This window comes from Daldinia decipiens, assembly GCF_022478715.1.
Source record: "Daldinia decipiens strain CBS 113046 unplaced genomic scaffold F4813scaffold_25, whole genome shotgun sequence".
Lineage (NCBI taxonomy): Eukaryota > Fungi > Ascomycota > Sordariomycetes > Xylariales > Hypoxylaceae > Daldinia > Daldinia decipiens.
The window spans coordinates 176,795-202,371 of record NW_026054568.1 but is presented as its reverse complement, the minus strand read 5'-3'; the positions used below and the strand labels follow the sequence as shown (position 1 = coordinate 202,371).

Below are 25,577 nucleotides of genomic sequence, written 5' to 3'. Positions count from 1 at the left end.
TTCTATGTTTTCTATGTTTTCTATGTTTTCTATGTTTTCTATGTTTTCTATGTTTTCTATGTTTTCTATGTTTTCTATGTTTTCTATGTTTTCTATCCAGTACAGGATGTGTTATCGAATTGGTTTAATGTTTAATACTAACACCGTCGTTGCATAGCGTACAAGAAGCAGAAGGACCTTCTCTCTTCTACAGGCCATTTCTCCCTGCTGAAGGCTTTGCACATGGCCGACTACATCACTGAGCTGAATGGTATTTCCCCCCCTTTTAACAAAATCAAATGATATTATATACTAGGAGAGAGAGAATCGTTACTAACGAGCGTCATTATTTCCACTATACAGGCGCTTGCGGTATCCTATCCGTCTTCTCTTCCCTGCGATACTGCCTCGGCGACCCCACGGACAAGACGAATGTATACCTCGCGCTTGCGTTCCTGCCTCTTGGGCTATTTTTCGATTTCATGGATGGTCGAGTTGCAAGGTGGCGGAAGAAGAGTAGTATGATGGGTCAGGAGTTGGATTCGTTGGCAGATTTGGTAGGTTTGCTCCATGCTGCTCTCTCGTTATACCCATATCTTGTCTACCCCGCCACTTCATAGAGACATCTTAGTCTACTTCACCTACTACGGCATTTTCTCTAGCCTGTAGAAAAATAGTAGTGTCCGATCTCGTTCATACTAACTTCGGTTCTTACAGATCTCCTTCGGTCTCGCCCCAGCCTGCGTAGCATTCAGCATCGGTCTGCGTACAACACTCGACCAGGTGTTCTTGGCTACATTCGTATTATGTGGTTTAACGCGACTAGCACGCTTCAACGTCACAGCGAACAGCGGCGATATCCCCAAGGATGCAAACGGAAAGGCCAGCTACTTCGAGGGCACGCCTATTCCTACGACGCTAGGTATCGACGCTCTGATGGCGTGGTGGGTGAGCAAGGATTGGGTTCTTGATCAGGTCCCCGGCGGCACGCTATTCGCAGGCACTAACTTCGAAGTCCACCCCATTGTCGCCATGTTCCTGATCCACGGGTGCCTGATGTGCAGTAAGACTCTACACGTACCTAAGCCCTAACAACCGTCCATCACTCATCTCTCCCTCTGTACCTTGTATTAGCAGGTAGACAGCAAGGGTAAATTCATGTGGTTAGATTTCTTTTTTTCCGGTTCGGCTCGGAGCGTCGGGGGAGGATAGATATCTTAGGCACTCTACTACTTATTTGTTAATGGGATGGGGTGTTTTGCCATGAGGCTAGCGAAAAGAGTGGAAAAGGAAACATAAATAGCGCACCACGAAGAAGAGCAAAGCGGAGAGGGAGAGACAGGAGATATCACGCATATATTACGCATAGGTAGACGAGCATACGTATAGAAACAATGACGGTAAACAGAACCTAACAGACGAGTGCGTTGATTTTATGCTGACCGGTGTATCTTGACGGTGTGATTACTTTGCTGGCTTGGTACTTTCCAGATATATTGAGCTGCGGCTTGCTCTAAACGGGTATATTCTTTGGCCAGGGGGGGGTAGGTAAGATAGGTTGAAGAGATTATGTGCTCAAGTCGCGTAGAGAGTAAAGCAGATAAGGGAGGTAGTTATTTATGTTGGATGGTAAAACTACGAATACCTACCTACCTAACTTATATAAGTCGTGCCATCTACCCCTTTTTTACTCATACACGCTTTTGCCCGGAGGCAGACTAACCTTAGGTACCTAGTCTTATGGGTTGGCAAGTAGGGCGCGTGAATAAATATCACGTCGGTGCTTGACGGTATGTAGTAGGAACACAGTTTACATCTCTTATATTTAGGTAGTTAGTGAAATGGTATTATTTATCGTCTTTTTTTTTTTCCACCGAAGCTACACATATGTCTTGACCCTACAACAGAAGTCGCTGCGAATTTATGACGAGACGAGTGTCTCCGAATTAAGATTCCTATTTTCCATGATACATCCCTACCTTCCCTGTATCCGGTATGTAATGGTCATAATGCTGGCGTTCAAAGTCGTAGTATCATCGGGCCAGTAATATCAGAACGAACCGAGCTTCATATAACTCCCCTTCTCCATATTAGCAACAATCTGTTGCGTATCAAATCCTATCTAACCATTACGATCCCACATCCTGGATCAGCCCCCTTAGCACACCCTTCTCAGCAAGAGCTCGCACCCAATGGTGTATCGCGGGCGTGTAATCGCGCTGCCGACCACGTATTATATCCACAGCCTCATCTATCGTCGCCAGCTCAGCAACGTACTGGGCGTCGAGCGAATCCTGCTCCGTTTTTAGTTCTTTCGCTAGCTCCAGTGCTTCGTCCGAGTTGAAGTCCGGGTGACTCGTCCTGGTCCTGTATAGATCCGGAAGCTCTTGGGATACGATATCTTCATGTGTCAGATTTCGCTGGGCGAGATGAGAGGCGGGGAAAGCTTTGAAGGGGTCTGGGGCGGTCCAGTTGGTATTTCCGCTATAGAGCTCATGTAAGGCGTAGGAGCAGGCTAGGCTGATAGCAAATTCCTTGGCTAGAGTCTGGAGAGGAGACTGGCAGATGGCTAGGAGGCTAAATTCTGGGATTTCCGAGTTGCGCGTCATGCGCTCTTTAATCGCTGTGCTTGCTGTGTCGATCCATGAATCCGATATAGGGCCTATAGTTATCATTAGTTAGCAGAAAGTTGAGATGCTTTATTTTTAAAAGTAGGACATACCAAGACATAATGGCATCGTTTCAAAGCCATCAAGTTCCCAAACCTGGCCGTTCACGGGCACGTAGGCGATATAGTGATAGTTTGTCTCGACGAGCCCTTTGCGTGGGGCACGGGCAGACTTCTTTTGCGTTCTTCTTTTTTTCACCGTCACCGACTCCTCATACTTGTTGTCAAGACATAGATCCTCAGAGAGGAGATCGATCCGCCTGTTGGTCTAGGTTAGATAAAGCTTAAGCAAAGAAGACATATAATAGCCGTACCTTGCAACGGAATTATGGACGCTGCGGATGAAGTCATTCTTGTCGAGGGAGCTGCCTCGATGAGGAGGGGGTAGTTCTTTTGTTGACTCTCTAAAACTCTGGAGTTCCATACCGAGGGTGACGTCTTGGGCATTCATTATGATGTTCATGAGCGCTACGGTAGCGCAAGCATTTGCTGTTGTCTATAAGTCTGTTAGTTGGCATGTAGCCCAAAGGCTTAAGGAGAAATACATACCTGGTTGGTAAACCAGAGATAACCAGGACACTCCTGGCGGTTCGCCTTGTTGCTTGGCTCATCAGATCCATCGTATTGGAATAAGAAAATGAGGCCATGAACAGGTTTGCTGCTTTACGTTAGCATTGCCATCTCGAGGATATGGGATGCCAATCTTACGGCAGGAATTCTAGGATGTCTGGATCCAGACTGTACACTTCTTGAACCTTGAAGTCCTTAGCTCCAAGCTCTTGCAGAATGGCATTGAAGAATCCCTAGATAGATAGGTCAGCTAAAGTAGGAACGAGCCTATGGCTACACAACTTACAGGCTCAGATTCAAGTTCCACCCAACCACCATACTCTTTGCGCTCATCCTGGGACATTCGGTTTAGAGCTGCTTCCAGGAGTGGACCAGGATCTTCGGGAATGATATTGTCTTTTGCAATCTGAGCTGCCTTACGCTTTGGGCGGGTTGACGGTATGGCAGGTTGCATAGGTGCTTTATAGGCTGGACTGACATACTCCTCATCGTACTTGGCAGGTGCCTTTGTCGCTCTACCTGAGCGACGCGTGCCGTTATTAGGTGTGTCGGTATTCTTTGCTTCGTTGTTATGCAGGCTGTCTGGAGACACGGGAGGTGTCCCAACTTGCTCGGGTTCCGCCATCTATTCAGTGAAATAATCTGACCTGGGCTTTGTTTTGTATGAAGTAGTGTTATGTAACACGAGAGGGAAGATGGTAGATGGCGCTGCGATGCGATGCAGTAATAGTGTAACGGGAAGACTGGATAAGACAAGCCGTCAAAGAATGTCTTATAGGAATTGGGTATGGGTTTTAGGAATTTTCTCAAACGAAATAAATGTCGGGAATTTTATTCTTGAACGGATAAGATTAGGAGGTAGACATTTGTGGTGAGGAAAGTGTAAAACGTGGATATTAATTGGCAACAAGGCGTAGTAGCGCGATGTAGATGTAGATGTAGACGTAAATGTAGACGTCGCAGACGTTGTGGACGATAATTTAAGCCCCGTTCACTAAATAAAACAATATAGGAAACGGCAACCGCAAAACCATTTATTTATCTATGCAGGCCTGTACTGATCTATCAGCAAGATATATATATAAGATATATATATTTAAGGTATGTATATATTTCCTGGTTAAAAAAACTAACATTGACTTACATACGCTGGCTCCGAGGATGGTTGAGGCTCAAGTAAGGCTATAAGAACAGTATGGGTTTCTATCAGGTATTATGTTCCTCATTCTGCTGTATTTTTATATCAGCTGTAAGCTATGTCAACTTGGGTATCTTTTGCATAAATGACTCAGGGGTTTTAAAGGTCGGGAAACACAAAGGCAGCGGTTTGATATACATACCTCTACGAACACATGCTTGATACGTGGCACGCCCTGCGTCTTTCCTTTCTGTTTCTTTTTAATTCATTTACAGCATAAGCTCTGCTCGTATTCCCCGTACAGATTAATGGGTTTAGTCACTGCTTTCTTTGTATTTGTTGAGGTTGGCTCGGCTAGGAGAGGCTGAGATATGGTTGAGCTGTGTGGATGGGACCTGTGATGTGATCAAACTGAGGGGACGAAGCTGATGTAACGGAATAATTTCCGACTACTTTTTATTACATGTATCTTGAACAGTTTAATATTATCAATCGATTGTACTTTTACTGTTGGAATATGCCAGGACCAAAAGAACCCGGTGAATGATGTTCATAGCAGCTTTTTGATTCCATGTGTAATTGATTGTTTATGTGTACATGTATGTAGCATTGAAGTAATACTGAGGGTAGATTGGTACAATACATTGAAGTAGATTAATTGCATGTAGGTAGGTACCTGTAGCTATAGCTTATGATGTAGGTACCTACCTAAGCTACCCGCTCCTTACCAATGGTATTTTACCCGCTTTTAATAGCTAGTGCATGTACCTACCTACCTACCTATGAAGCTCTAAAACGTCTAAACTTTTCCGCCTGTATTGTATGGATAACTTTACTTGGATGTCCCACTTGCCCCACGCTATAATAGTGCTACACTATAACAGCTACCTTCAATTGATAAAAGGTCATAGCTCTTGATAAGACACAAAGGAGCTACCGAGAAATGCTAACGGTTGGCAAGCAGCTGCGTGTGACAGCCAAAGCCTTGGCACCATACAGAAATTTAGAAATTTCGAATTTCTGAACGCGCCCGCGTCGTGATGTTGCTTGCTTGTATTTATTGCCAGATCAACCCTAAAATTTCCGCCCACTCCCGCCCACTCGCCCACTCGCCCACTCGCCCATTCGCCTATTCGACGAGCTCAACAAGGTATTTACATACCTCCCTTCCTTTGCGCTGGCTCGACAACATAGACAAGGTCAGATCAAAAATATATTAGGCTTGATTAAACACCTTGACTGGTCGAATTCAAGTTGATATATCTTGACTCTTGACTCTTGACACTTAATCTATCGATCAACCAATTTTTACCAACTTTACCAACTTAGTCGATATTTTCTTCCGCTCCTGATGGTTCGTCACCATCCCGGAATGCAATGAATCCTGGGACGCCGCGCGTGGGCGCTGGAGGTTTCCCTCAAACACCAGCTGCTAGAGCTCAAAGACCACGTCAGGCACAAGATGCTAAACCTCGAACTTCTTTACCAACCGCTCCCGAAAACCAACCCGCTTCCTCTCCGAGTAGTCAGCCGGTAATCCCTACTACCATTATCGACGCACCGACCCAGCGGTTCTACGCCTTCGCCATCTACGTAGCCCTTCTAGGATGGCGCTTCTACGACTGGATACAGATATTAGAGGATAATGGCGGCTCGTTCTACTTTTTCTGCAAATGGGTCATCTTTGACTTTATTTTCTTCTTCTCTTTACCTTCTATGCGCATACCTTGGTTGGAGCTGGCCGCACCGACAGTTTCTATGATTTTCTTTGGCCATCTAATATTTAACTGGCTTCTAATGTTTAACATTCCCGTGCCTTGGCATTCCTGGCTTCTCGGCCTGGTTAAGGTCTTCTATGACAAGGAACTTGCCATCTCCGAGCACAATGTTAAAGTCTCGAGCATTCTGCATAACTCCTCTCTTATCATGGGAAAGCAGATCATTAATATCCTTCCTGAAGGGTAAGTCTTGGTAACCGTGCTACGTACGTATAGTAGACCGTTTCTAACTTATTATGATAGCTCTGCCCTTCTTAATCCTGAAAAGAATCCTTACTGTCTCGGCCAAGGCCAGAATGTAGCGACTGTACCCATCTACTTCAACGCTACAGTTCCCGTCGAGGTCGAACTTCTTCGTTTCGATCTAGAATCAGATTCTCAGGAGGTATTAAAACTCAGCCGCAAAGAGATAAGGGAAATCAGCAAACAGTCGGCGAAATCTATCGAAGATGGAGCACTGGGGATTTACAGATACGACATTGCTATAAAGAAGCCAGGTGTTTATCAGCTAAACAAGGTCCTCGATGAGTACAAGCTTGAGGTTCAGAGACTTACTGAGCCTACATACATTGTTCCTTGTCCGAGAGCCCGGGTTCGTACGGCGCAGTCGGCAACGAAGTGTATCGGTGATCTATCCAACTTATCTCTGGATGTTTATGGCACGCCGCCCTTAAAGATCGTCTATAGCCGCACCATCAATGGAAAAGATCACAGTTTCCATTTTCAAAGTCTTCAGCCCGACGGGTTCGTATCCCCCCTGCTTACTCAGAGATCGACTATAATGCCCTTGGGAGAAGAGGACTATACCTGGGCCAGGTTACAGACTGTCGAGGTAGGCCTGAACGAGTCGATGAATTCTGCAGGGGAGTGGCAGTACTCCATCGACGAAGTTCACGACGTCTTTGGCAATGTCATCCAGTATCCTCAACCTGAGGATCCCGACGCGAAGCCTAAACCTAAGCACCTGTTTCAGAATTTTGTTGTGCGAGAACGCCCTAGAGCTACTATCAAGGGCTGTGACACTAGTAATCCTCTCAAGGTTGCCAAGGGAAAGACGACGAAGCTTCCTGTCAAGATTGGGCGCCCAGGTCAAACTCCGGATAGTGTTTCTCACACTCTGACCTGGAATTTCTCGCCAATCAACACGCTCACTAAGAGTGGTGACCATGGCGACGTTGTTGAGGTAGGTACTTTTACCGCCAAGAGTGTGGACGATCAACCCAAGATCAGTGCGCCGGGTTTGTATACTCTGAAATCCGTTTCCTGTGACTCCTGCGAAGGAGAGATTGAGGAGCCCTCATCTTGCTTACTGCTCAACCCTCTCGAACCTACATTGTCCATACAGGCCGAGGAGATTCCAGACAAGTGTGCCGGTAACTCCATTGGACTTCGGGTGAATCTAGATATGATCGGAACTCCTCCCTTTAGAGTTGCATATACCGTGACCAGCGATTCTGGTCAGAATAGGAGGGAGACGGTTGAGATCAGAGGCCTCAGACAACAGATCGACCTTCTACCTAGGAACGCCGGGCGCTACCAGTATCGCTTTAGGAGAATCGAAGATGCTATTTACACCGTTCCCCTACCTTTGTCGGATGAATATTATTTGGAGCAGAATGTTAAGCCGCCCGCGACAGCGTATTTCAAGTCGGAACGCCGTAGCATCAATGCTTGTCTGGATCAGCCAGTCAAACTGGACGTGGCTCTTCTCGGAGACGGTCCTTTCACGCTCGAGTGGGAGCTCGTACACGAAGGTAAAAGAAAGTCCGAGAAGGCGATTGGCATTGAGAGCGACACCTTCACTATCGAAACAGCTCCGTTATCGACCGGTGGCGAGTACACCTTGGCTCTGAAGAGCATCCGAGATAAGACAGGATGCCGCATATTCCTCAAGGAAGAGGCCAAGATCTCTGTGCGACGCCAGCGACCGCGGGCAGCATTTGGTGTTCTGGATGGTAAGAGGACAACTACGGTTGTTGAAGCCGCTGCGGCCCGTCTTCCTTTGAAGTTGTCCGGTGATGGGCCATGGATAGTGAGCTATCGCAACCTTAACAGTACTTCTGAGGAACCAGGGGTTCGCATTGCCAAGACTGGCAACGACTTCATTGAAGCCAAGGAACGGGGCATCTACGAGATTATTGATGTAAGGGATCATGGATGTAGTGGTATCATCAATCCCCAAGCCAGTAGTTTTGAAGTTAAGTGGTATCCGCGTCCCGAGCTGTCGTTTTCGCCCAGCGAATCGATTCAGCCCGCAGATAAGGAAAACAAATTCATCAAAAGAGATGTCTGCGAGGGCGACGTGGATGGATTTGAAGTTTCACTTAAAGGTAAGCTACTTTTATGTCTCTACGACACTTGAATTATGCTAACATGAATCTTAGGCTCGCCTCCGTACCACGTGGAGTATGAAATCAAACATAAGCCGAGGGCAGGCTCGGGTTCGGTGGCCCGAAAAGAGTTTGACGCTGCTCTCGGGAAAGCATCCATCGCCCTAGACACAGCCAAGGCCGGATTATACACTTACACGTTTTCTGGCCTGTCGGACAATCTCTACAACGACAAGCAAAAATCCGAGCCTCTCACACTGGAACAGACGATCAACCCGAAGCCGTTCGCTTCCTTTGTCAAACCTGGTCAAACGTTCAAGATGTGCATGTCTGATTACAGCCCGCAAGAATCGATTCCTATCAGGCTAGAGGGCAAAGCACCGTTCTACGTCGAAGTCGAAATTAAACAGCATTCTGGAAATCTACCGGAGATATTTAGGATCCCTAACATCCAAACCAACAATTACGCCATCCAGATCCCTAGGCAGTACCTAAAGCTTGGTGGTCAGCAGATCAGAATCCGCAAGGTACGCGATGCCCGTGGTTGCCAGCAGAAGACGGAAGGCGGTGGTGGAGTGGTTCATATTCAGCTTTATGAAGCGCCGTCTATCTACCCTCTCGAGCAGCGATCCGATTATTGCGTCGGTGAGCGCATCGCCTACACGCTTTCGGGCACACCTCCTTTTGAAGTACACTATGAATTTTCCGGCAAACAGATGAAGGCCAAATCCCAAACCACCAGTTTCCGTCGTATTGCCGAATCGCCTGGCGACTTCACGATCAATAGTATTAGCGATAAGGGAAGTGAGTGCCGGGCAGCCGTTAATATAACCAAGACTATTCACCCCATGCCAAGCGTCAGGATTAGTAAGGGGCGTGTCATCCAAGTCGATATCCACGAAGGAAGCGAGGTTGAGATCTTGTTCGAATTCTGGGGTACGCCACCTTTCGAGTTCACATATACTCGTAGTACCAACGCTCGGAAGGGACAGAAGAGCCAGATATTAGAGACGCGACATGATATCAGCTACGAGCATAGCAAAGTGATTACGGCAAACTTGGAGGGCACGTACGAGGTGGTAGCTATAAAGGATCAGCACTGTGCCTTTTCGACACTGGGCGTCGAGGGTAGGGACAAGGGCCAGAAGTCGCTGAAATACTGAAACGCTGCCTTACTTATCGGATTGGCGGAGGAGGTTTGGACGTTGGACGTTGGACGTTGGACATGGACATGCGGAACGAACAGGCCGCATATGAAGGGGATGTGGAAATAGTGTAGAGCAACGGGGAGTAACAGCTATGTGCGGCTGTTGGGGCATTGCATGAGCATGGCGTTCCGGTAGGATGACAGCTTTTGCTGGCAGGATTGCCATGGCAGTCCAATATAAAATGTGATTCTATTGTAAACCCATGAGCAGGACATGAGATTGTTGTTATGTTATGTGTGTATGACTGTAAGGTTGGATACTTTTAGGTTAGGATGGGCATGATGTGATGCTAGAGGGTGAACTGGATATGTTCTGAGATGGATAAATCCAAGAACGATTCTTTGTGCCTTATGTAGTCGTACAGTTCGAGATATTGGAATTCAAGCGGCTGACAAGTGATGAGCAAGTGGCCTATGTACCCAGTCTACCTCATTAGGCGGGTAGGTTAGGTATATAGGTTCTGACAACTCGTTACTCAACCACATACGACCATAGGATCTGGAAAGCTCGGGATCCCGTCCGCTCTCCCCTTCGATAAACCGGATACCGCCGGACTAGTAGTTGGGTCGGTGACGACCAGCGAATCCCCGGTGTTGTATGTTTTTTGGTGTTTTTTTTTTCTTTTTCTTTTCACCTTTTCCTTTTGGTCGTCCGTCTCTTGTTTAGCTTATAGTTACCTAGTCTGTGTGTCGGGTGCCCCGATGTCTAGCTACTCCGTTAGTCCGGGTAGCTCCGTATAGCTGACGGGTAAGTTCGGTGGCTGTTCGGGAGTTGAGCTCGGTAGACAAGATAGGAGTGGCTACGGGGTATTGTCTCTTAGTATTGCGCTATATGCCGTTGGCTAGGAGGATATTCCGAGATGGGGGTGTTTCTTTTCAGTCTAAGATGTCGTGGTTTATGAAGCTTGTTTGTGGTCTCTGACTAGAGATGGTCTAATGGTCTAAGTTATGGGTGTGAGGCAAGAGAACATGGTCAAACACCAAGTTTCTTACTTGGTACATTAGGTATATAATAGGCAGGTATTCATCTTATCATTGAAGTTAATAGGACTTAAAGTTTATTCTAACCGACTAAATCATCTAGTACGCGTGGATGAGGTCAAAGCACTGATGCCTCTGGTCCCTGCTATAACGACGTAATCAGTCTTTCACATGAAGGGAACAAGGGTGAGGTTAGCTCGATGCCAAGGCTTCACCACAAGATGCCCCAAGTCCTCGGGTCTCATGGCCAAGGTTGCTATCGGTAGTGTATACATGTGTACTATCCGGCAGAAAGACTATTCCATAAGATCGGTTATAATCTATGCTCGCACCAGGCCGTACTGTTCCAATAGGATGTCTCCCGAGAGTCAGCGATCGAAATCTTCCTGGATGCTAGCCCTTCGGCTATACGATGTTAAGCAAGATGACTAGCCTAGGCCGCCTTATTATGGTACCTTAATAGCTAGTGTCGTTATTTTGGACCTTGAAGATCTGAACGATCTACGCAACGGCGCCCGTTGTGGATTTGTCTCCTTTCCCTTAGTGCTATCGTAACTAAACTACTGCTGCAGATACAAGATACATATAAGATACATATAAGAAAGGAGGCGTTTCTACATGGCTAAACTAATAAGCTAATGCTAAAATAACTAGTAATTATCAATACTTCCGAAGACCAGCGGTTAGCTTCTCGTTGAAATGAGGCGGGATCGGCGAACTCTCCACGCAGCTAGTTTTCGTTAGCCGGCTTTACATTCGTGAGGCTACCTCATCCTATGGTTAAGGCTGGCTCGAGTCTTGCGGGATGATTTTTATCCCTCTATCTAGTCGTTGTTAGCTTAGCTTTTTAGAGCTAACGGCTCAACATCCGGCGGCTTTATGGAAGTCCAACTTGTCAACTGACTCGATACATGTCGAGAGTCACGTCCAGACAGACAGCTATCAGAACCCGTTTAGTTAAGACTATAGACTATACGACATATATGTTTTCTTTAGCGTTCTAACTACCTATGCAGCATTTCGGGAAAATGGAATTCTCCAGATTCTCCGATAGTAACGCCTTAACTAATGAAGTGTCTGTATAGTGGATTTTGGCGAGACTAATGGCTTTACTATACCTCTCGAGGCTAGTCGTCCTGGTCGTCTCCCCTGTTCCCCTGCTTTGAATATCGTTACAAGCTTCTACTGGCTACCGACGTGTTTCCATTCTCCACTTGGCTCACCCTTGGCCCCTGGGGTTATTTATTAATCGCAACGGACTTCTGATATTCCTTTATGCTTGACTATCCTGTCGACCTCTTCTCCTTTTTCAACTCACCAATCCATCTATCCATCTATCCATCTGTTGGAACGACGCCGCGGTGAAGAATTAAAGACAATCGTATGACGAGGGGGGGGGGTACAGAAACAATCCGAGTTACCAATTGTAGCTTTCTCAGGGGGTTTCTCGACCAATCACGTTCTCAACCAGCCAGGGCTACCCCAGATCAGCGAATCCCGTCTGCCCTCGGCCGAGAGACTTCTATCTGAGCTACGCACAGCACGTACACACCTGAAACGGAGACGCCGGCAATAACCAGAACCCGGCTTCGCTGATACAAAACCCGCATACAAGACGTCCAAATATCCTTATATCACTGGCCTCTTTTGGTACGAAACACGCCATCACGTCAATGTGCTCGTAACAGCAGATATCTATTGTCTTTTGTCTTCGGAGTTGGTTACTGCGGTTGAAAAGCTGCAAGTTATGAGAATAACCTGGTAGTTGTTCGACGATCTGGAACCTCAATTCTACAATTCCCCGCTCACTGCCGACCTGGAACCTCTCATGGATCTTAATGCATCTGCCCTCTTTAAGTATCACACTCTTAAATGAGCGTCCGTTAGCAAGACACTATATTATTCGTTCGGTCTTAGAGCTTAGCGACTTAGGTATCGTACTTCGGTTAACCTAAAGTTCAATAGCTTCCCAGGACTTGTCACTCGTCACGCTGTCGTGTCCTAGTGGTTCGACGATAATCTTTGAACTAATAGGAGGGACTATCAAAGATCGGCTGTCTTAGGAGGTACTTAACTACCTGAATATTGGCGGTGGTCTGTTTAACTTATATAACCTGATCGATCTGCAATTGTTTCGAAGGTGCGCAGACAGTACGTTGCTATCTAATTTCGTGAAGATGGTTTATTGCGGGAAACCCTCAAAGGGTTGTCAGATGTGTAGGACGAGGAGAATAAAGGTAGGTTGCCATACGGGCAAGCATATCCTTTTATATCCTCTTATCCCCTCGCAGACTATCCCCTCGCAGACTAACCAGCGCTCTTCTCCGAGCAATAGTGCGACGAGACAAAACCAACGTGTAATCAATGCACCAAGTCACGCAGACAATGTCCTGGATATAAGGACGAGTTTGACCTGATCTTCCGTAACGAGACGCAGGCTACCGAGCGTCGAGCGCGGAAGGCTGGCAACAAGGGATCAGCGGTAAAGACAGGGAAACCAGACTCTACGTCGGGGGACATGAGAGTGTCCTTGGTATTCGCCAACAGCACCAAACCACCTATAAAACAAGCACTCATTCGTCCGCTCAACATCCCTATAGAACAACAGGCCAGTTGTAGCTTCGTCTCTAATTTCGTCTTGATACCCGGAGAAGGAAACGGGCGAGCTTTCATGGACTTCATCATCCCGCTGCTGAAGGAAAATTCGCAAGGCCACTTACAAAATGCCTTCAATGCGTGCTCGATGGCTTTTCTAAATAACCGGGGAGGCGTGTGTAGCAGGTTTTCGGACAGAGCGCTGTATGAGTATACGAAGGCGCTTAACGGAACAAATGCTGCTTTGAGAAACCCCGAGACGCAACTGGCGGACACGACGCTGGCAGCTGTTTTATTGCTGGGCTTGTTCGAGGTACGTCTATCTTGCTTTAGAGTGTCATATACGACGCGATGGTGTTCTAATATGGCACCTATACGTGTATAGAGCATCACGGCAAAACAAATCGGCATGCTCAACTGGGGTTCACATACCGAAGGCGCCATACAGCTCGTCAAAGCTCGAGGGAAAAAGCAGTTAAAGACCAAAACTGGCTTAGGTCTCTTCATCGCCGTTCGAACCCAAATGGTGCGTTTAGTTTTATTTATTTTTACCTGTTCAGCATATAGTTAACTTAGCTGTGACTGCTAACGATACGACCAGATTATTCATAGCCTCACGGCTGGAACAACCCCTACAATGGGCGCCGAGTGGTGGATCGACGACGCGATTAGGGACAAGACAGCAGCATCGTGTCACCGGCTCATGATCAAGTTAGGAGAGTACCGAGCCGAAGTCACACGGCTGATGAACAGCATGGCGCGAACGCCCGACAACGTCGAGATCATGACGGACATGCTCCGGCGAATACAGACGGTCGACCAAGAAGTCGTAGCCTGGATGCGCAACGTGCCCGAAGACTGGAAATTCCGCACGGTAACATGGGAGGACCACGTGCCCAACGGCGACTACTCGAAAGCAGAAGTGTTCCCCGGCCGCGTCGACGTCTACCACGACTTCTACATCACCAGCGTGTGGAACACCTCGCGCACGGCACGTCTGATCCTAGCCTCCCTCGTCGTGCGCTGCGCAGCCTGGATCTGCAGCCCGGTCGACTACCGCACGACGCCCGAGTACGCGACCGCAGCGCGCACCTGCGCGGAGACCATCACCGACATCATCGCCTCGGTGCCGTACCAGCTGGGCTGGCGTCCGAGCAAAAACAACCCTTCCCACCACCATCACCACCACCACCAAAATCAACAGCAGCAGCAACAGCAGCAGAGCGGATTCCTCTGCGGCGAGGAAAACTCCCCCAAGGCCCTCGCCGGCTACTTCCTCACGTGGCCGCTCATATGCCTGCACAGCCAGGACTACACGACGGACGCGCAGCGCGCGTGGATCCACGGGCGCCTGCGGTTCATCGGCGACGAGCTCGGGGTCAAGTACGCGCACGTGCTGCGGCAGCTGCGCATTCGCATGCCGAGCATGCTGATCCGGCGGGACGCGCTCATGGCGAAGCAGGCTAGCGCGACGCCGCTGCCGCAGCAGCAGCAGCAGCAACAGGAGGATTATTCTTACTCGAGGAGGTCGCAGGGGCAGATGGGGATGAGTATGGGTATGGGGGCTTGTTCGTTTGCGCCGCCGTTGCCGCCGGGGTTGTCGGCGGGTGTGTTTGTTGGGCAGGCGGCGCTGCGGGAGGGTTGCAGTGTTAGCGATGATGATGGTGGTGGTGGTGGTGGTGGTGATGATGATTATGGTTATGGCGAGAGCGGGTTTAATAATGGTAATGGTGGCCCGTTGCAGCATGTCGAGGCGCTGCGGAAGAAACACTTCGAGAAGCATCGCGCGGAGCTGCTGGCGCATGCGGCTGGAGGCCAGGACGCGGGGGAGAGTCAGAAGTGGGTTGCGCGGCGGTGGTTGGTTGTGTGATGGGATGGTGGTATTAGTGGTGATATTAGTGACGATATTAGTGAAGTGACGATATTGGTGTTCGGGTTGGTGTTGGTGTTGGTGTTAATGGAGGCAGACGACTTTCGACTTTTATGATTACAACTTATAATTACATGTACCTGAGCTGTCTACTACCTAACCTATAACAATCTAACCGCGAGACTGCACATCCAAGGGATCACCTATCTATGTACAATACTTAAGACGAGACGGATAGGATAGAAACGACCCAGCAGGCAGCCAGACGGATAGAAGCCGGATGAGACGGCACTGGCACTTCGAAGGCGTACCGCAACGCTATGATATCTACCTATCCTACCCTTCTACATATGTATGTAACCGAACCCATCTGGTCGATGCCGGGGGTCATTGATCGGCGCTGCGCTCGCAAGGGTGAGGGTGGATTAGGAGGCCTCGATTGCGGCAACCAGCGACATATGTAATACATACTTATATATATAGGTATTTATATCCACTTCTATGTAGAACTCTAGAATTTAGAGGTCTAGGTTACTTAATAAAGGGTTTGCGTATTATTCTGGGGTTTCTTTGTACGTTTTTATATGTACGCGGAATATGGTTCGCGAGGGCTTGCTGGAGCTATGAACCGCGAGGCCATTTTATCTACCGAATACGATAATACGTCGTATTTCTTTAATGAACCAAACGAGAATGGGGAATTTGAATTACCTACCTAGGTTAGGTACTTGAACTTACACAGACACGGCTTTCTGCATGAGTTCCTAGAAACATATCCGGGTGTAGATTAACTTCAATTTGCATCTCTTTCGACAGGACTCTGTATGGCATTGCAAGACATTTCCTTCAACGAGTCTTGTCTAGTATCTGTACCTCAAGGCTTGCTGTCGGACAGGATTCGAGGCATGATGAGCAACGTAGTCTCATAGAAGCTATAAAAAAGCAAAGTCGATAAACTTGCAAATGCCTTTTTGAATAGGTAGTTAATAAAAGGAGTAAAGAATTCAAACGCAGAAATCTCGTCTCCGCGATTTCTATATAGGGCCATCCCCTAGTCGGTTAGGGTATCATTATATATCGTACAGGTTTCTCCTTCGCTCCCATCCTTGCGCGGTGGCAGGTGGCAGGTGGCAGGCGGTAGATCTGAAATCAACCATGCGTATCTAACCTAGCTGATTCATTTTCTTCGAGCTCGCCATTTCATCCGTATAAGTGGTGGGTACACGTAGAACAAAGATAATAAGAAAAGAGCCGTCAAATCGTTCAAGTCCACCGGACGCCTCGTATCTCGACTCCCAACTTTTACCTCCTCTTGACGGGGGGCGTAGAATTCCCTAGATTCCAGGCCTTGACGACCCAGCTCTGAGTCGCATCGACGTACTTCTCCTGCTCGACGTGCTTGACGCCGACCTTCAGGCCGTCTTTGGTGAAAACGAGGTTCTTCCGAGCCATGCGCTGCTCCGTAGTGTCGCGGATCTTGGTCGCCCCGAGGTATACTTGGTAGCCGACGAAGGCGATGCCGCCAAGGACGACGAGAAGGATTAGGAGAGGTAGCAACTGTCTGCGCGACGGGAGGAAGCGATTGCGCTTGCGTTAGCGAATGGAACGGGGAGTGATGTGTATAGTATATATATAACGGCAATGCTTAGTACCTGAAAGTCGAGGACTTGGCCTCGACTGGGATGTGAGACTTGTTCTTCCAAACCATGATTTCCGCTGTGGGAGGTTGAATTGGCTGATTGGTGATGTTCCTGGATGGTTATGTGGAATATGCTGGTTCGCAATCTTGGAGAGAGAAAAAGAGAAAAAAAAAGACTACAAAGAAAATAAAGTAGTGCCCAATTTACCGGTAGCGGAAGCGGAAACAGTCTGTGTTAGTACGAGGATAGGTATTAAGGTAGGTTAGGTACTTAGGAAAAGAAGGTATAGCGTATATGTAGTGATCGGGGAGATCTGCAGAGGATCACTAAGGGGACTTATAAGTTGAGTATCACGGCCCTCCGGATCTAAAAAGGGATCTAGATAGATGGGAAAGGGAAGGTTTAAACGTGCTATTATCGTAACGCAATCGCTAAATGAGATAGGTACTAAAATTAGGTAGGTAGATGTACCGTAGATACGCATATGGTAGCACAAGGGGAGAGTCTAGCCTGCCTAATCGAGGTTGATTTCAAGGGAAACAGCACAGCAGGATCGAGCTGGAAGTTCGGCACACGTTTTGATTTGGATTGGGTTTGGTGCTTACGGAACACATGTACATACCTAGGTACATACCTAATAGTGTAGGTACATATGTACCTACCTAATGTATAGTGAGATTTCGGAGATGTGGAGGGGTTAGGTCCCCCCTCCGAAGAGGTACGTACATAGTCTTTACATAAGCATAAATCCATGTTGTTTCCCATCTTGGCCTTGGCATGGAAGGAAGCTTGGACCAAGATCGAATAAAGCTACCTACTAGGTTACATACTTTACATAGGTAGGTACGGAATAAACCGTATAACCCCGTTGTTAGCATTAACCCGCAAAGCCTGCCAGCCCGCCGTCAGGTTCACCCACCATTTTGTGCAATCTGTCGAATCACAGCGTCATTTGGCTTGTGAAATTGACAAGTTGCTGAATTCGGGTGACATCCATCTATCCCATCGCCGGTATAGTCCAAAATGATGATCTTGTAAACCACAATATTTACGCCTCGTGTTTTTTCACCTTTCCCTTTTTTTCATCCTACTTCGTTCCATCTATATCTATACACGTCCGCTAGCAGTCGACATCCCTTTTCGTTTCTGCTTTTTATTAAAACGTGGCCTTGGCCTCCGAGAACACCCCATCCTTTATCGATTCGTGTCCACAAGCTCGAACCCTCAGGCAGTCTCACCACCAACATCTCTGGGGTTGACACGACGAGATATTCTTCCTACGTAATTTATATCCGGCGCGCACTGGGCCGTTAGAACGTCCGCAGAAAATAAAAATCTTTTGAACCCAAGTAGGAGGAAGACAGGATCAGGACAGGCCGAGAAACGAGAATATCACTGATCAGTGACCCATTGCGCCAACATGGCTGCCCCCAATGACGGCTACGGCCAATACCCACCACAGGAGTACGGCCAGGAGGCGCCATATTCAGACCAGCAGCTTGTCGGCTACGAAGGACAGGCATCCCCCCCTCCTCAGGCCGCATCGCACCACGATGGAAAAAAGAAGAAGAGAGGCTATGCCACCCAGGCGTTCGAGTTCGGAAGCGGCGCGAACGCTGGCGCTACTGGCCCAACACCCGGCGGTATATCACCTGGATACGGAGGTCCCGTTCCGGGTCCTCAACCCTCTCCGGGCTACGGGGCTGGCAGTGCCTATCCTCCCCCAGATTTTCAACAGGGCGGCTACGGCTCTCCCGCACCCGGCCAAGCACCATACGGCGCTCCGCAGCAGACAGGTGCTCCCCAGCCGGGGTTAGGTGGCTACCAAGCTCCCGACCCATACTACCAGCCGGGAGTCGGACAGCCACCTCCGGGAGTTGCCGGCATAACTCAAGGAATGTCTGGTATGAACATGGGGCCCGGCCCTCAGCCCGCCGTCCAACAACCTGCTCAGCAAGCTCGGGTCGCCTTAAACCAGCTCTATCCGACCGATCTGCTGAACCAACCATTCAACGTATCAGAGTTAGATCTACCTCCCCCCCCTTGCATCCTACCACCAAATGTGAGTTCCGTGGAAATATTCTTTGCGTATCTATTTTTAGGGCTAACTCTCGTAATAGGCCAGTGTCACCCAGTCTCCCGATGCGAACTGCCCTCCCAAATATATCCGGTCGACCATAAATGCAGTCCCTACCACGCATTCCCTGCTTAAGAAGTCTAAATTGCCATTTGCCCTCGTCATCCAGCCGTATGCCGCCCTTCACGACATCGACGATCCCGTGCCCGTTGTTCAGGATCAGGTAATAGCCAGGTGCCGAAGATGCAGGACTTATATCAACCCTTATGTGATCTTCTTAGACCAAGGTCACAGATGGCGGTGTAATATGTGCAATCTTACCAACGACGTGCCGCAAGCCTTTGACTGGGATGCTGCCGCTCAGAAGAGCGTCAACCGATGGGATAGGTACGAACTAAACCACTCCGTTGTCGAATTTGTTGCGCCTCAGGAATATATGGTGCGCCCTCCGCAACCGTTGGTGTATCTGTTCCTTTTCGATGTTAGCTACGCTGCTGTCTCTACCGGTCTTCTTGCTACAAGCGCGCGTACTATTTTAGACAGCCTCAACAGGATACCTAACGCCGACCGACGAACCCGATTAGGATTCATCGCAGTCGACTCGAGCTTGCACTATTTCTCTGTCCCCAAGGATGATGACGAAAATGCGGAGACATCTATGCTGGTTATTAGCGATCTAGATGAGCCGTTCCTACCGGTTCCTCAGGATCTCCTGGTCCCCCTGATAGAAAGCCGAAGCAGCATTGAGAACTTTTTGGCCAAGCTTCCCGACATGTTCCAGAATAACCAGAGTAACAACTCGTGCATGGGATCTGCCCTGAGGGCTGGCCACAAGCTCATCTCACCATTAGGTGGCAAGATCGTGGTGCTCAGTGCTTCGCTGCCGAATTTGGGAGTAGGAAAGCTAGAGATGCGGGAAGATAAAAAACTGCTGGGTACGTCCAAAGAGAGCGGGCTCCTCCAGACTGCAAACAGTTTCTATAAGTCGTTTGCTGTCGAGTGCTCCAAGAATCAAGTTTCCATCGATATGTTCCTTTTCTCCTCGCAATACCAAGACGTGGCCTCGCTTAGCAACCTTCCCCGATATACCGGTGGCCAAACCTGGTTTTATCCCGGATGGAATGCGGGCCGCGCCGAGGATGCGGTCAAGTTTGCATCGGAGTTTAGCGACTTCCTATCTTCGGAAATTGGGTTGGAAGCAGTGCTTAGAGTACGAGCCACGACGGGCTTGCGCATGAGCACGTTTTACGGGAATTTCTTCAACAGGTCTTCGGATCTCTGCGCCTTCCCGGCTTTCCCCCGCGATCAATGTTACGTAGTCGAGGTGGCCATCGACGAGACTCTGCAGAAGAACTACGTTTGTTTACAAGCCGGTGTCTTGTACACTACATGCAACGGTGAACGGCGTATCCGTGTCATGACGCTCGCAATCCCCACAACAACCAACCTCGCGGATGTGTATGCCTCGGCCGATCAGTGTGCGATTACGACATACTTCACTCACAAGGCTGTCGAGAGAGCTCTTAGCAGCGGTTTAGACGCCGCCCGCGATGCTCTCCAGAGCAAGCTTATTGAGCTTCTTCAGACCTTTAAGAAGGAATTAGGGGGCGGAAGCATGGGCGGTGGTGGGCTACAATTCCCTGCCAATCTGCGCGGCCTCCCAGTGCTCTTCTTAGGCTTGATCAAACACGTCGGTCTTCGAAAGTCGGCGCAAATACCGTCAGATCTCAGGTCAGCGGCTCTGTGCCTACTATCTACGTTACCTCTGCCGCTTCTAATGCAGTACATTTACCCTCGGTTATATTCGCTACACGATATGCCCGATAATGCTGGAGTTCCCGATCCAGAAACAAGCCAGATTGTTCTCCCACAGCCATTAAACTTGTCGTCGGAGCGATTCGTTACCTATGGGCTATACTTGATCGATGATGGCCAAACGCAATTCCTATGGGTGGGTAGGGATGCAGTACCCCAGCTATTAACGGACGTATTTGGTGTAGGGGATCGCACTCAGCTACGTGTCGGCAAGGGCTCGATTCCCGAGCTCGATAACGACTTCAACGAACGTGTCCGAGCCGTAATTCAAAAGAGCAGAGACCACCTATCACGCGGAGTTGGTAGCATCATCGTACCACATCTATACATCGTACGGGAAGATGGTGAACCAAGTCTAAAGCTCTGGGCGCAGACGCTGCTCGTAGAAGACCGGGCAGATCAAGGGATGAGCTTCGGTCAGTGGATGGGAACGCTGAGAGAAAAGGTATGTTGAGAACTCTAATTTTCCCCAATGGCACTTATGCTTATTTTAATTTTAATTCTAGGTTGTGCAGTAGTATCACCACTACCTAAAGGTGTATTGAGGGTTTGCAAGACGAGTTCCAACGACTTCACCGATAAAGAGAAGGCCCTGGAGAAAAGAGGAAGTAAATCAAAGTAACGCCAGCGAGTCCTTGACTTGGAATTGACGACATATCAACTAGCGCCTCACATCGTGTTAAGTACCTAAAACTAGCATTAATAAGCCTTACAGCGGCTTTATTTCAAGCCAGTGGGCCGATTTTGTTCTCAGGTCCGTTTCATACGGCCGAACTAGGTCTACTACGTGACCGAGTGGGCTGCGGACCTGTTACGTGCCTTTATCATGTAGAAAGCTCCGCTTAGCGAATTACAATCCCGTTTAGTGAGAAGGGATCTCGAGCCGGTGTCTTGAGATGCTAGTGATACGGGTGATCGACATTCCGCCAGGTATTGTCCGCGTGTACCATTAATATGTCAGCAATTCAACAATGCGTGCCCATCCATCTGTCTGATGCTTACCGATTTACCAGTCTCACAAGATCTCGCTAGTCTACATAGTAATAAGTAGCGCGGCAATGCCATAGTACGTACATAGGATATGAGGCGGATGTAATACCTACATATGGAAGATATTCCATCGGCCATAGATGCAGCACCCGGATCGACTTAGATCAGACCCGGTTGGCAAATGGAGCCGAACAATGCGGGAATGGTGTGGACAAGTTGCCCTTATTTCTCCGAAGACCGGTACACAAACCAGTCATATATCATTGTTGGACCCGGCAATCTGGGCATTGGGCGCCGCGGCGGATACGCAGGTAGGTAGCTATATCGTAAGCGCCTCGGCTCTTTTGACAGAGTCAACTTGACTTGACTTTTTACCCTTTGCTCGCATAGCATAGCACAGCACAGCACAGCCCGGCCCTATCGGTGGTTTCTGGTACGGAAAGTAAAAGTGGCAGGCGGGCAGGCGGGCGGGCAGGCAGACAGGCAAGAGACGGGACGAATTTTCAGGATAACGAGTGGCCGGGAGGCAGCCGGTGCCGAGGGTGCTTCAGATCCCTGGTCATATCTTTAGGTTGGGACGCAAGTGTGTCGACTAATCATGAAACGAACAGGGGAGGCTGTCGGGATAGGTCTAAAACACACGCGCCGGACTGCAGTGTGCGGCGCTTACGGTGGATGGTTATTGGGCGACCTAGCGTGTGTGTGTTGAAATCTATTGGCGGTCGAATATTGTTGTGGCGTGATGGGATGGGATAGAGTGTTTATATTAGGGCTGTTTTTGACGAAGATGAAGACGAAGGTGTAGAAATGTTATTTCATTGGTTCATGCACTTATATATGCTCATGTACATTGATACAGTTTACGTGTGACGATAACAAGTACCTAGGTAACAATAGGTACCACCTAGGAAAGAAGACCCCGCGAGAGAGAGTGTGTGTCTCGATGCACAAACATCCCCTTACCCCTCCGACCCCACTAGCCAATACATCTCTCCTATCAATTTAAGGTTCTCTCCTAGCTCCTAAGCCCCTCCCCTCGCACATCGCGCTTCTATGTATGTACATATCACACTTTCTCTCATCCCGTCTTGAGTCAAACTTAAAATATCCCTCGGGACTGGACTGTGTACCTACCTACCTACCTAGGTAGGTAAGTTTAGTATCGTCAACCTGCACTGGACTTGCCTTGCCCCTTTATACCGAGCAAACCTGATTTCAGATCCCACGTGGAGAATTACCCGGGACTAACATCAACTTAGGGGCGCTTGGAGGTACCTGTCTCAGATAAATGTTAAAGAGAAAGCTTATTAGACACGATAGTATAATAAATACTGCACAAACGCTTGTCTCGTCTTTTAATACGTTTCTTCTCTACATACCTACCTAACCTATACATATCTTCTGGTCTCCTCATCGGGCAACTTCTGCGGCTGCTGTTCCCACACGCTTGCGTAAACGACGATTCATGATCTGGTTCATTATCTGGTTCATTATCTGGTACTAGTTCTAAGAGGCCGTCCCATCCGTTTAGAACTCCTAGTGTCTTGTCGCCGTCGCATTATTGAGGTCCACAGCCCACCCAGCGCGGATTCTATTCAATAGATCACCGACCCATACATATATAGGGGCCCGAACGGATTTATCCACTGTCATTGTAACGGCGAAGCTCCTTTTTTGGGGTTGGTCGAGCTCTTTGACATCTCTGCCCCCGCCCCCCGGTCCCGCCTGGCCTGCCCGCCCGCTCGCACCCGCTTCACTTTTATTTTTCTGAGCATCTACCTAAATTGTTGATTCTACCTACTACATACCTCATACATTAGGTACCTAACATAGTATTAGTATTATTGACACGATCGCCTCGTCTTATTATTATTATTATTGTTATTACCCGACTGACCTAGTTTATTATACGAAACTCACCTGGGGTGACTAAACAGTTTCGTTTCTATTTAGTTAACAGTTATTTTATTTTTATTCTTTCCTACTCGGTACGAATCACGTAATAAATCTGGAATAATCCCTACTTTCGACTTTGAAAGTACCTCCCTACCTAAACTGCCTACGAAGGAGGTACTTGGACCTTCCATCTCAGAAGGCGGGGCTCGTCCCAAAGCTCTTGTCTTTTTATTATTATTCAACTTTAAACTCAACGCTTTCCGCTTGCCGCTTTCCACTTTCCAATCGCGCGGTAACTAAACCCAAAGGTAAGAGTTATTTTTATTTTATTTCCCTTCCTCTTAACCCTTAACCCTTACCCCTCACCCCTCACACGCAATCACAAAATCCGACGATGGGAACGCCAGCTGCCAGTCTTCAAACTTGAATCAACCGTGCACCGTTCGGTAACGCCAAGGATCGCTACTCGTACCGGCGCGCATCTTTCGAGACCCTGTTCCCCTCCTCTCTCGATCATTGGTACAGACTGCGCGCCTCAAGTTTTGTAACACGGGGTTCCAACCACAGACACCACAGACACCACCTGCACTCTTTGACCCCGACCTTGAGACTTGACAAGTCGTAACATAAACCCTCTTCGACCTTCGGTAATTCCCAGCTACGCGAACTACTCTATCTCGAGTAGTTCGTCTTCGTGGGACCATTACATTCGGCTGAACCAAGTAGCAATTGCAGGTGAGAGCGCCACGATTTACGCCGGCCTAAGCTGCACAGACCCACGGATCCGATCAAATCGCTTAACTCCTAACGGCATCTGATCTTCATATCGGGACGATCAATTATTACTTTATTCCTCACCTTGGTCTCAGCCGCAGTTATTGTTGTCTTTGTTTTTACGTCTAAAACCTCAGCTAACACATCATCTTCTAGCTCAGCCGGATAACCGCAGCATTGCCGCACTAAGCTGAGTTCGACGAGCATAAAGAAGCACCAATATTTCGTTCGCCCACTTGAAAGAACGAAACGAAGCGACGCCACAATAAAGCAAACAACCCGACTCTTTGCGACTATCGATCTATCGGAGTATTAATCTCTCCAAATCGTGCTTGTCGGCCCCGCATTCTACACGAGTTGGACTCTATTTCGGGAAGTGCGAATAGCGTCGTCTCGTCGTCCAATATCCTGTCGAGTTGTACTCCGCTGAGTGGAGCGTGCACGAGTTTAATATTCCTTGGCGAGCCCAGATTACCTATATAGGCGCTCTTATTGCCCTTGCAGGACCCTAATAAATCTGCTCTTGAGGCCCGAGGCGGTGGAATCTTTAAGCTCTTAGGTTCCCTCCCGCGTTCGGTCTTGAATTCGACTTGAAGCACATATTTTCTTAGCAATACACCAACATGTCGCGATCAAATCCTCCTAACCCGGCCGGATCCCGGAAGATTTCGTTCAACGTTAGCGAACAGTATGACATTCAAGATGTTGTGGGCGAGGGAGCTTATGGTGTCGTCTGGTAGGCTTGTAGATATCTTCGAAATCCAAATCAGGTCAGATTATTAACCAACCGTACACAGCTCGGCGATACACAAGCCTTCAGGCCAGAAGGTCGCCATTAAGAAGATCACTCCCTTTGACCACTCTATGTTCTGCTTAAGAACTCTCCGAGAGATGAAACTTCTTCGATACTTCAACCACGAGAACTGTTGGTAGGTACGTACGTATGGTAAAAACAATAAATAAGGTAATAATAAACAATAATGTTAAAACTGGTATATAATAAATATTTAAGGAGGGAAGAATCTATCTAAGGCTAACTAAATATAATATATTCTTATATTCCAATAATAATAAATATCCGACCCTTTTATTTAATAAAATCGGATATCTTATCTTTTCTTCTCTTATCTACAATAAAAATACCTTATTATTAATAAAATGCCTTTATATCAATATTACACGATTATTATTTACTTTATTTTTTTTTCGCAATTAATTAATTATAAAATATAACTTAAATAAATAAAATTTTAAGATTTATATTAATAC

General features: G+C 48.0%; 7 protein-coding genes across 7 annotated transcripts in view; 5 read left to right on the top strand and 2 right to left on the bottom strand.

Annotated features, from left to right (window-relative positions):
* The window catches only part of F4813DRAFT_365210 (CDP-diacylglycerol--serine O-phosphatidyltransferase), a 2,500-nt gene extending 730 nt beyond the window's left edge, over nucleotides 1-1,770 (top strand). Inside the window, exons 2-4 of the mRNA XM_049243902.1 lie at nucleotides 158-250; nucleotides 343-536; nucleotides 697-1,770. Of these exons, the coding sequence (XP_049098031.1) occupies nucleotides 158-250; nucleotides 343-536; nucleotides 697-1,071 (662 nt within the window). The 3' untranslated portion in view covers nucleotides 1,072-1,770. The remainder of the gene's footprint in view (nucleotides 1-157; nucleotides 251-342; nucleotides 537-696) is intronic.
* A 7-nt stretch (nucleotides 1,771-1,777) lies between these two features.
* On the bottom strand, nucleotides 1,778-4,096 carry F4813DRAFT_144249 (cysteine proteinase). Its single transcript, XM_049238867.1, has 6 exons — nucleotides 3,504-4,096; nucleotides 3,356-3,450; nucleotides 3,197-3,305; nucleotides 2,962-3,143; nucleotides 2,702-2,907; nucleotides 1,778-2,641 (listed from the first exon to the last, which is right to left on the bottom strand). The coding sequence occupies exons 1-6, from the start codon at nucleotides 3,840-3,842 to the stop codon at nucleotides 2,109-2,111; spliced, it is 1,464 nt and encodes a 487-aa protein (XP_049098030.1). The 5' UTR covers nucleotides 3,843-4,096; the 3' UTR covers nucleotides 1,778-2,108.
* Nucleotides 4,097-5,345: 1,249 nt separating this feature from the next.
* On the top strand, nucleotides 5,346-10,239 carry F4813DRAFT_365203 (uncharacterized protein). Its single transcript, XM_049243901.1, has 3 exons — nucleotides 5,346-6,316; nucleotides 6,377-8,463; nucleotides 8,518-10,239. Exons 1-3 carry the CDS (start codon nucleotides 5,733-5,735, stop codon nucleotides 9,624-9,626), a joined length of 3,780 nt encoding a protein of 1,259 aa, XP_049098029.1. The 5' UTR covers nucleotides 5,346-5,732; the 3' UTR covers nucleotides 9,627-10,239.
* Nucleotides 10,240-12,828: 2,589 nt separating this feature from the next.
* Nucleotides 12,829-15,116, top strand: F4813DRAFT_391046 (uncharacterized protein; the record flags this gene model as incomplete). The annotated part of the gene is made up of 4 exons (XM_049247103.1): nucleotides 12,829-12,888; nucleotides 12,987-13,559; nucleotides 13,632-13,772; nucleotides 13,848-15,116. 4 exons carry the CDS (start codon nucleotides 12,829-12,831, stop codon nucleotides 15,114-15,116), a joined length of 2,043 nt encoding a protein of 680 aa, XP_049098028.1.
* A 1,175-nt stretch (nucleotides 15,117-16,291) lies between these two features.
* Nucleotides 16,292-16,921, bottom strand: F4813DRAFT_144082 (uncharacterized protein). Its single transcript, XM_049238866.1, has 2 exons — nucleotides 16,769-16,921; nucleotides 16,292-16,677 (listed from the first exon to the last, which is right to left on the bottom strand). The coding sequence occupies exons 1-2, from the start codon at nucleotides 16,822-16,824 to the stop codon at nucleotides 16,419-16,421; spliced, it is 315 nt and encodes a 104-aa protein (XP_049098027.1). The 5' UTR covers nucleotides 16,825-16,921; the 3' UTR covers nucleotides 16,292-16,418.
* Nucleotides 16,922-17,980: 1,059 nt separating this feature from the next.
* On the top strand, nucleotides 17,981-21,472 carry F4813DRAFT_143946 (uncharacterized protein). Its single transcript, XM_049238865.1, has 3 exons — nucleotides 17,981-18,818; nucleotides 18,877-21,093; nucleotides 21,155-21,472. The coding sequence occupies exons 1-3, from the start codon at nucleotides 18,177-18,179 to the stop codon at nucleotides 21,164-21,166; spliced, it is 2,871 nt and encodes a 956-aa protein (XP_049098026.1). The 5' UTR covers nucleotides 17,981-18,176; the 3' UTR covers nucleotides 21,167-21,472.
* A 3,041-nt stretch (nucleotides 21,473-24,513) lies between these two features.
* On the top strand, nucleotides 24,514-25,296 carry F4813DRAFT_365192 (kinase-like domain-containing protein). The gene is made up of 2 exons (XM_049243900.1): nucleotides 24,514-25,044; nucleotides 25,106-25,296. Exons 1-2 carry the CDS (start codon nucleotides 24,932-24,934, stop codon nucleotides 25,239-25,241), a joined length of 249 nt encoding a protein of 82 aa, XP_049098025.1. The 5' UTR covers nucleotides 24,514-24,931; the 3' UTR covers nucleotides 25,242-25,296.
* The last annotated feature ends 281 nt before the right edge of the window (nucleotides 25,297-25,577 follow it).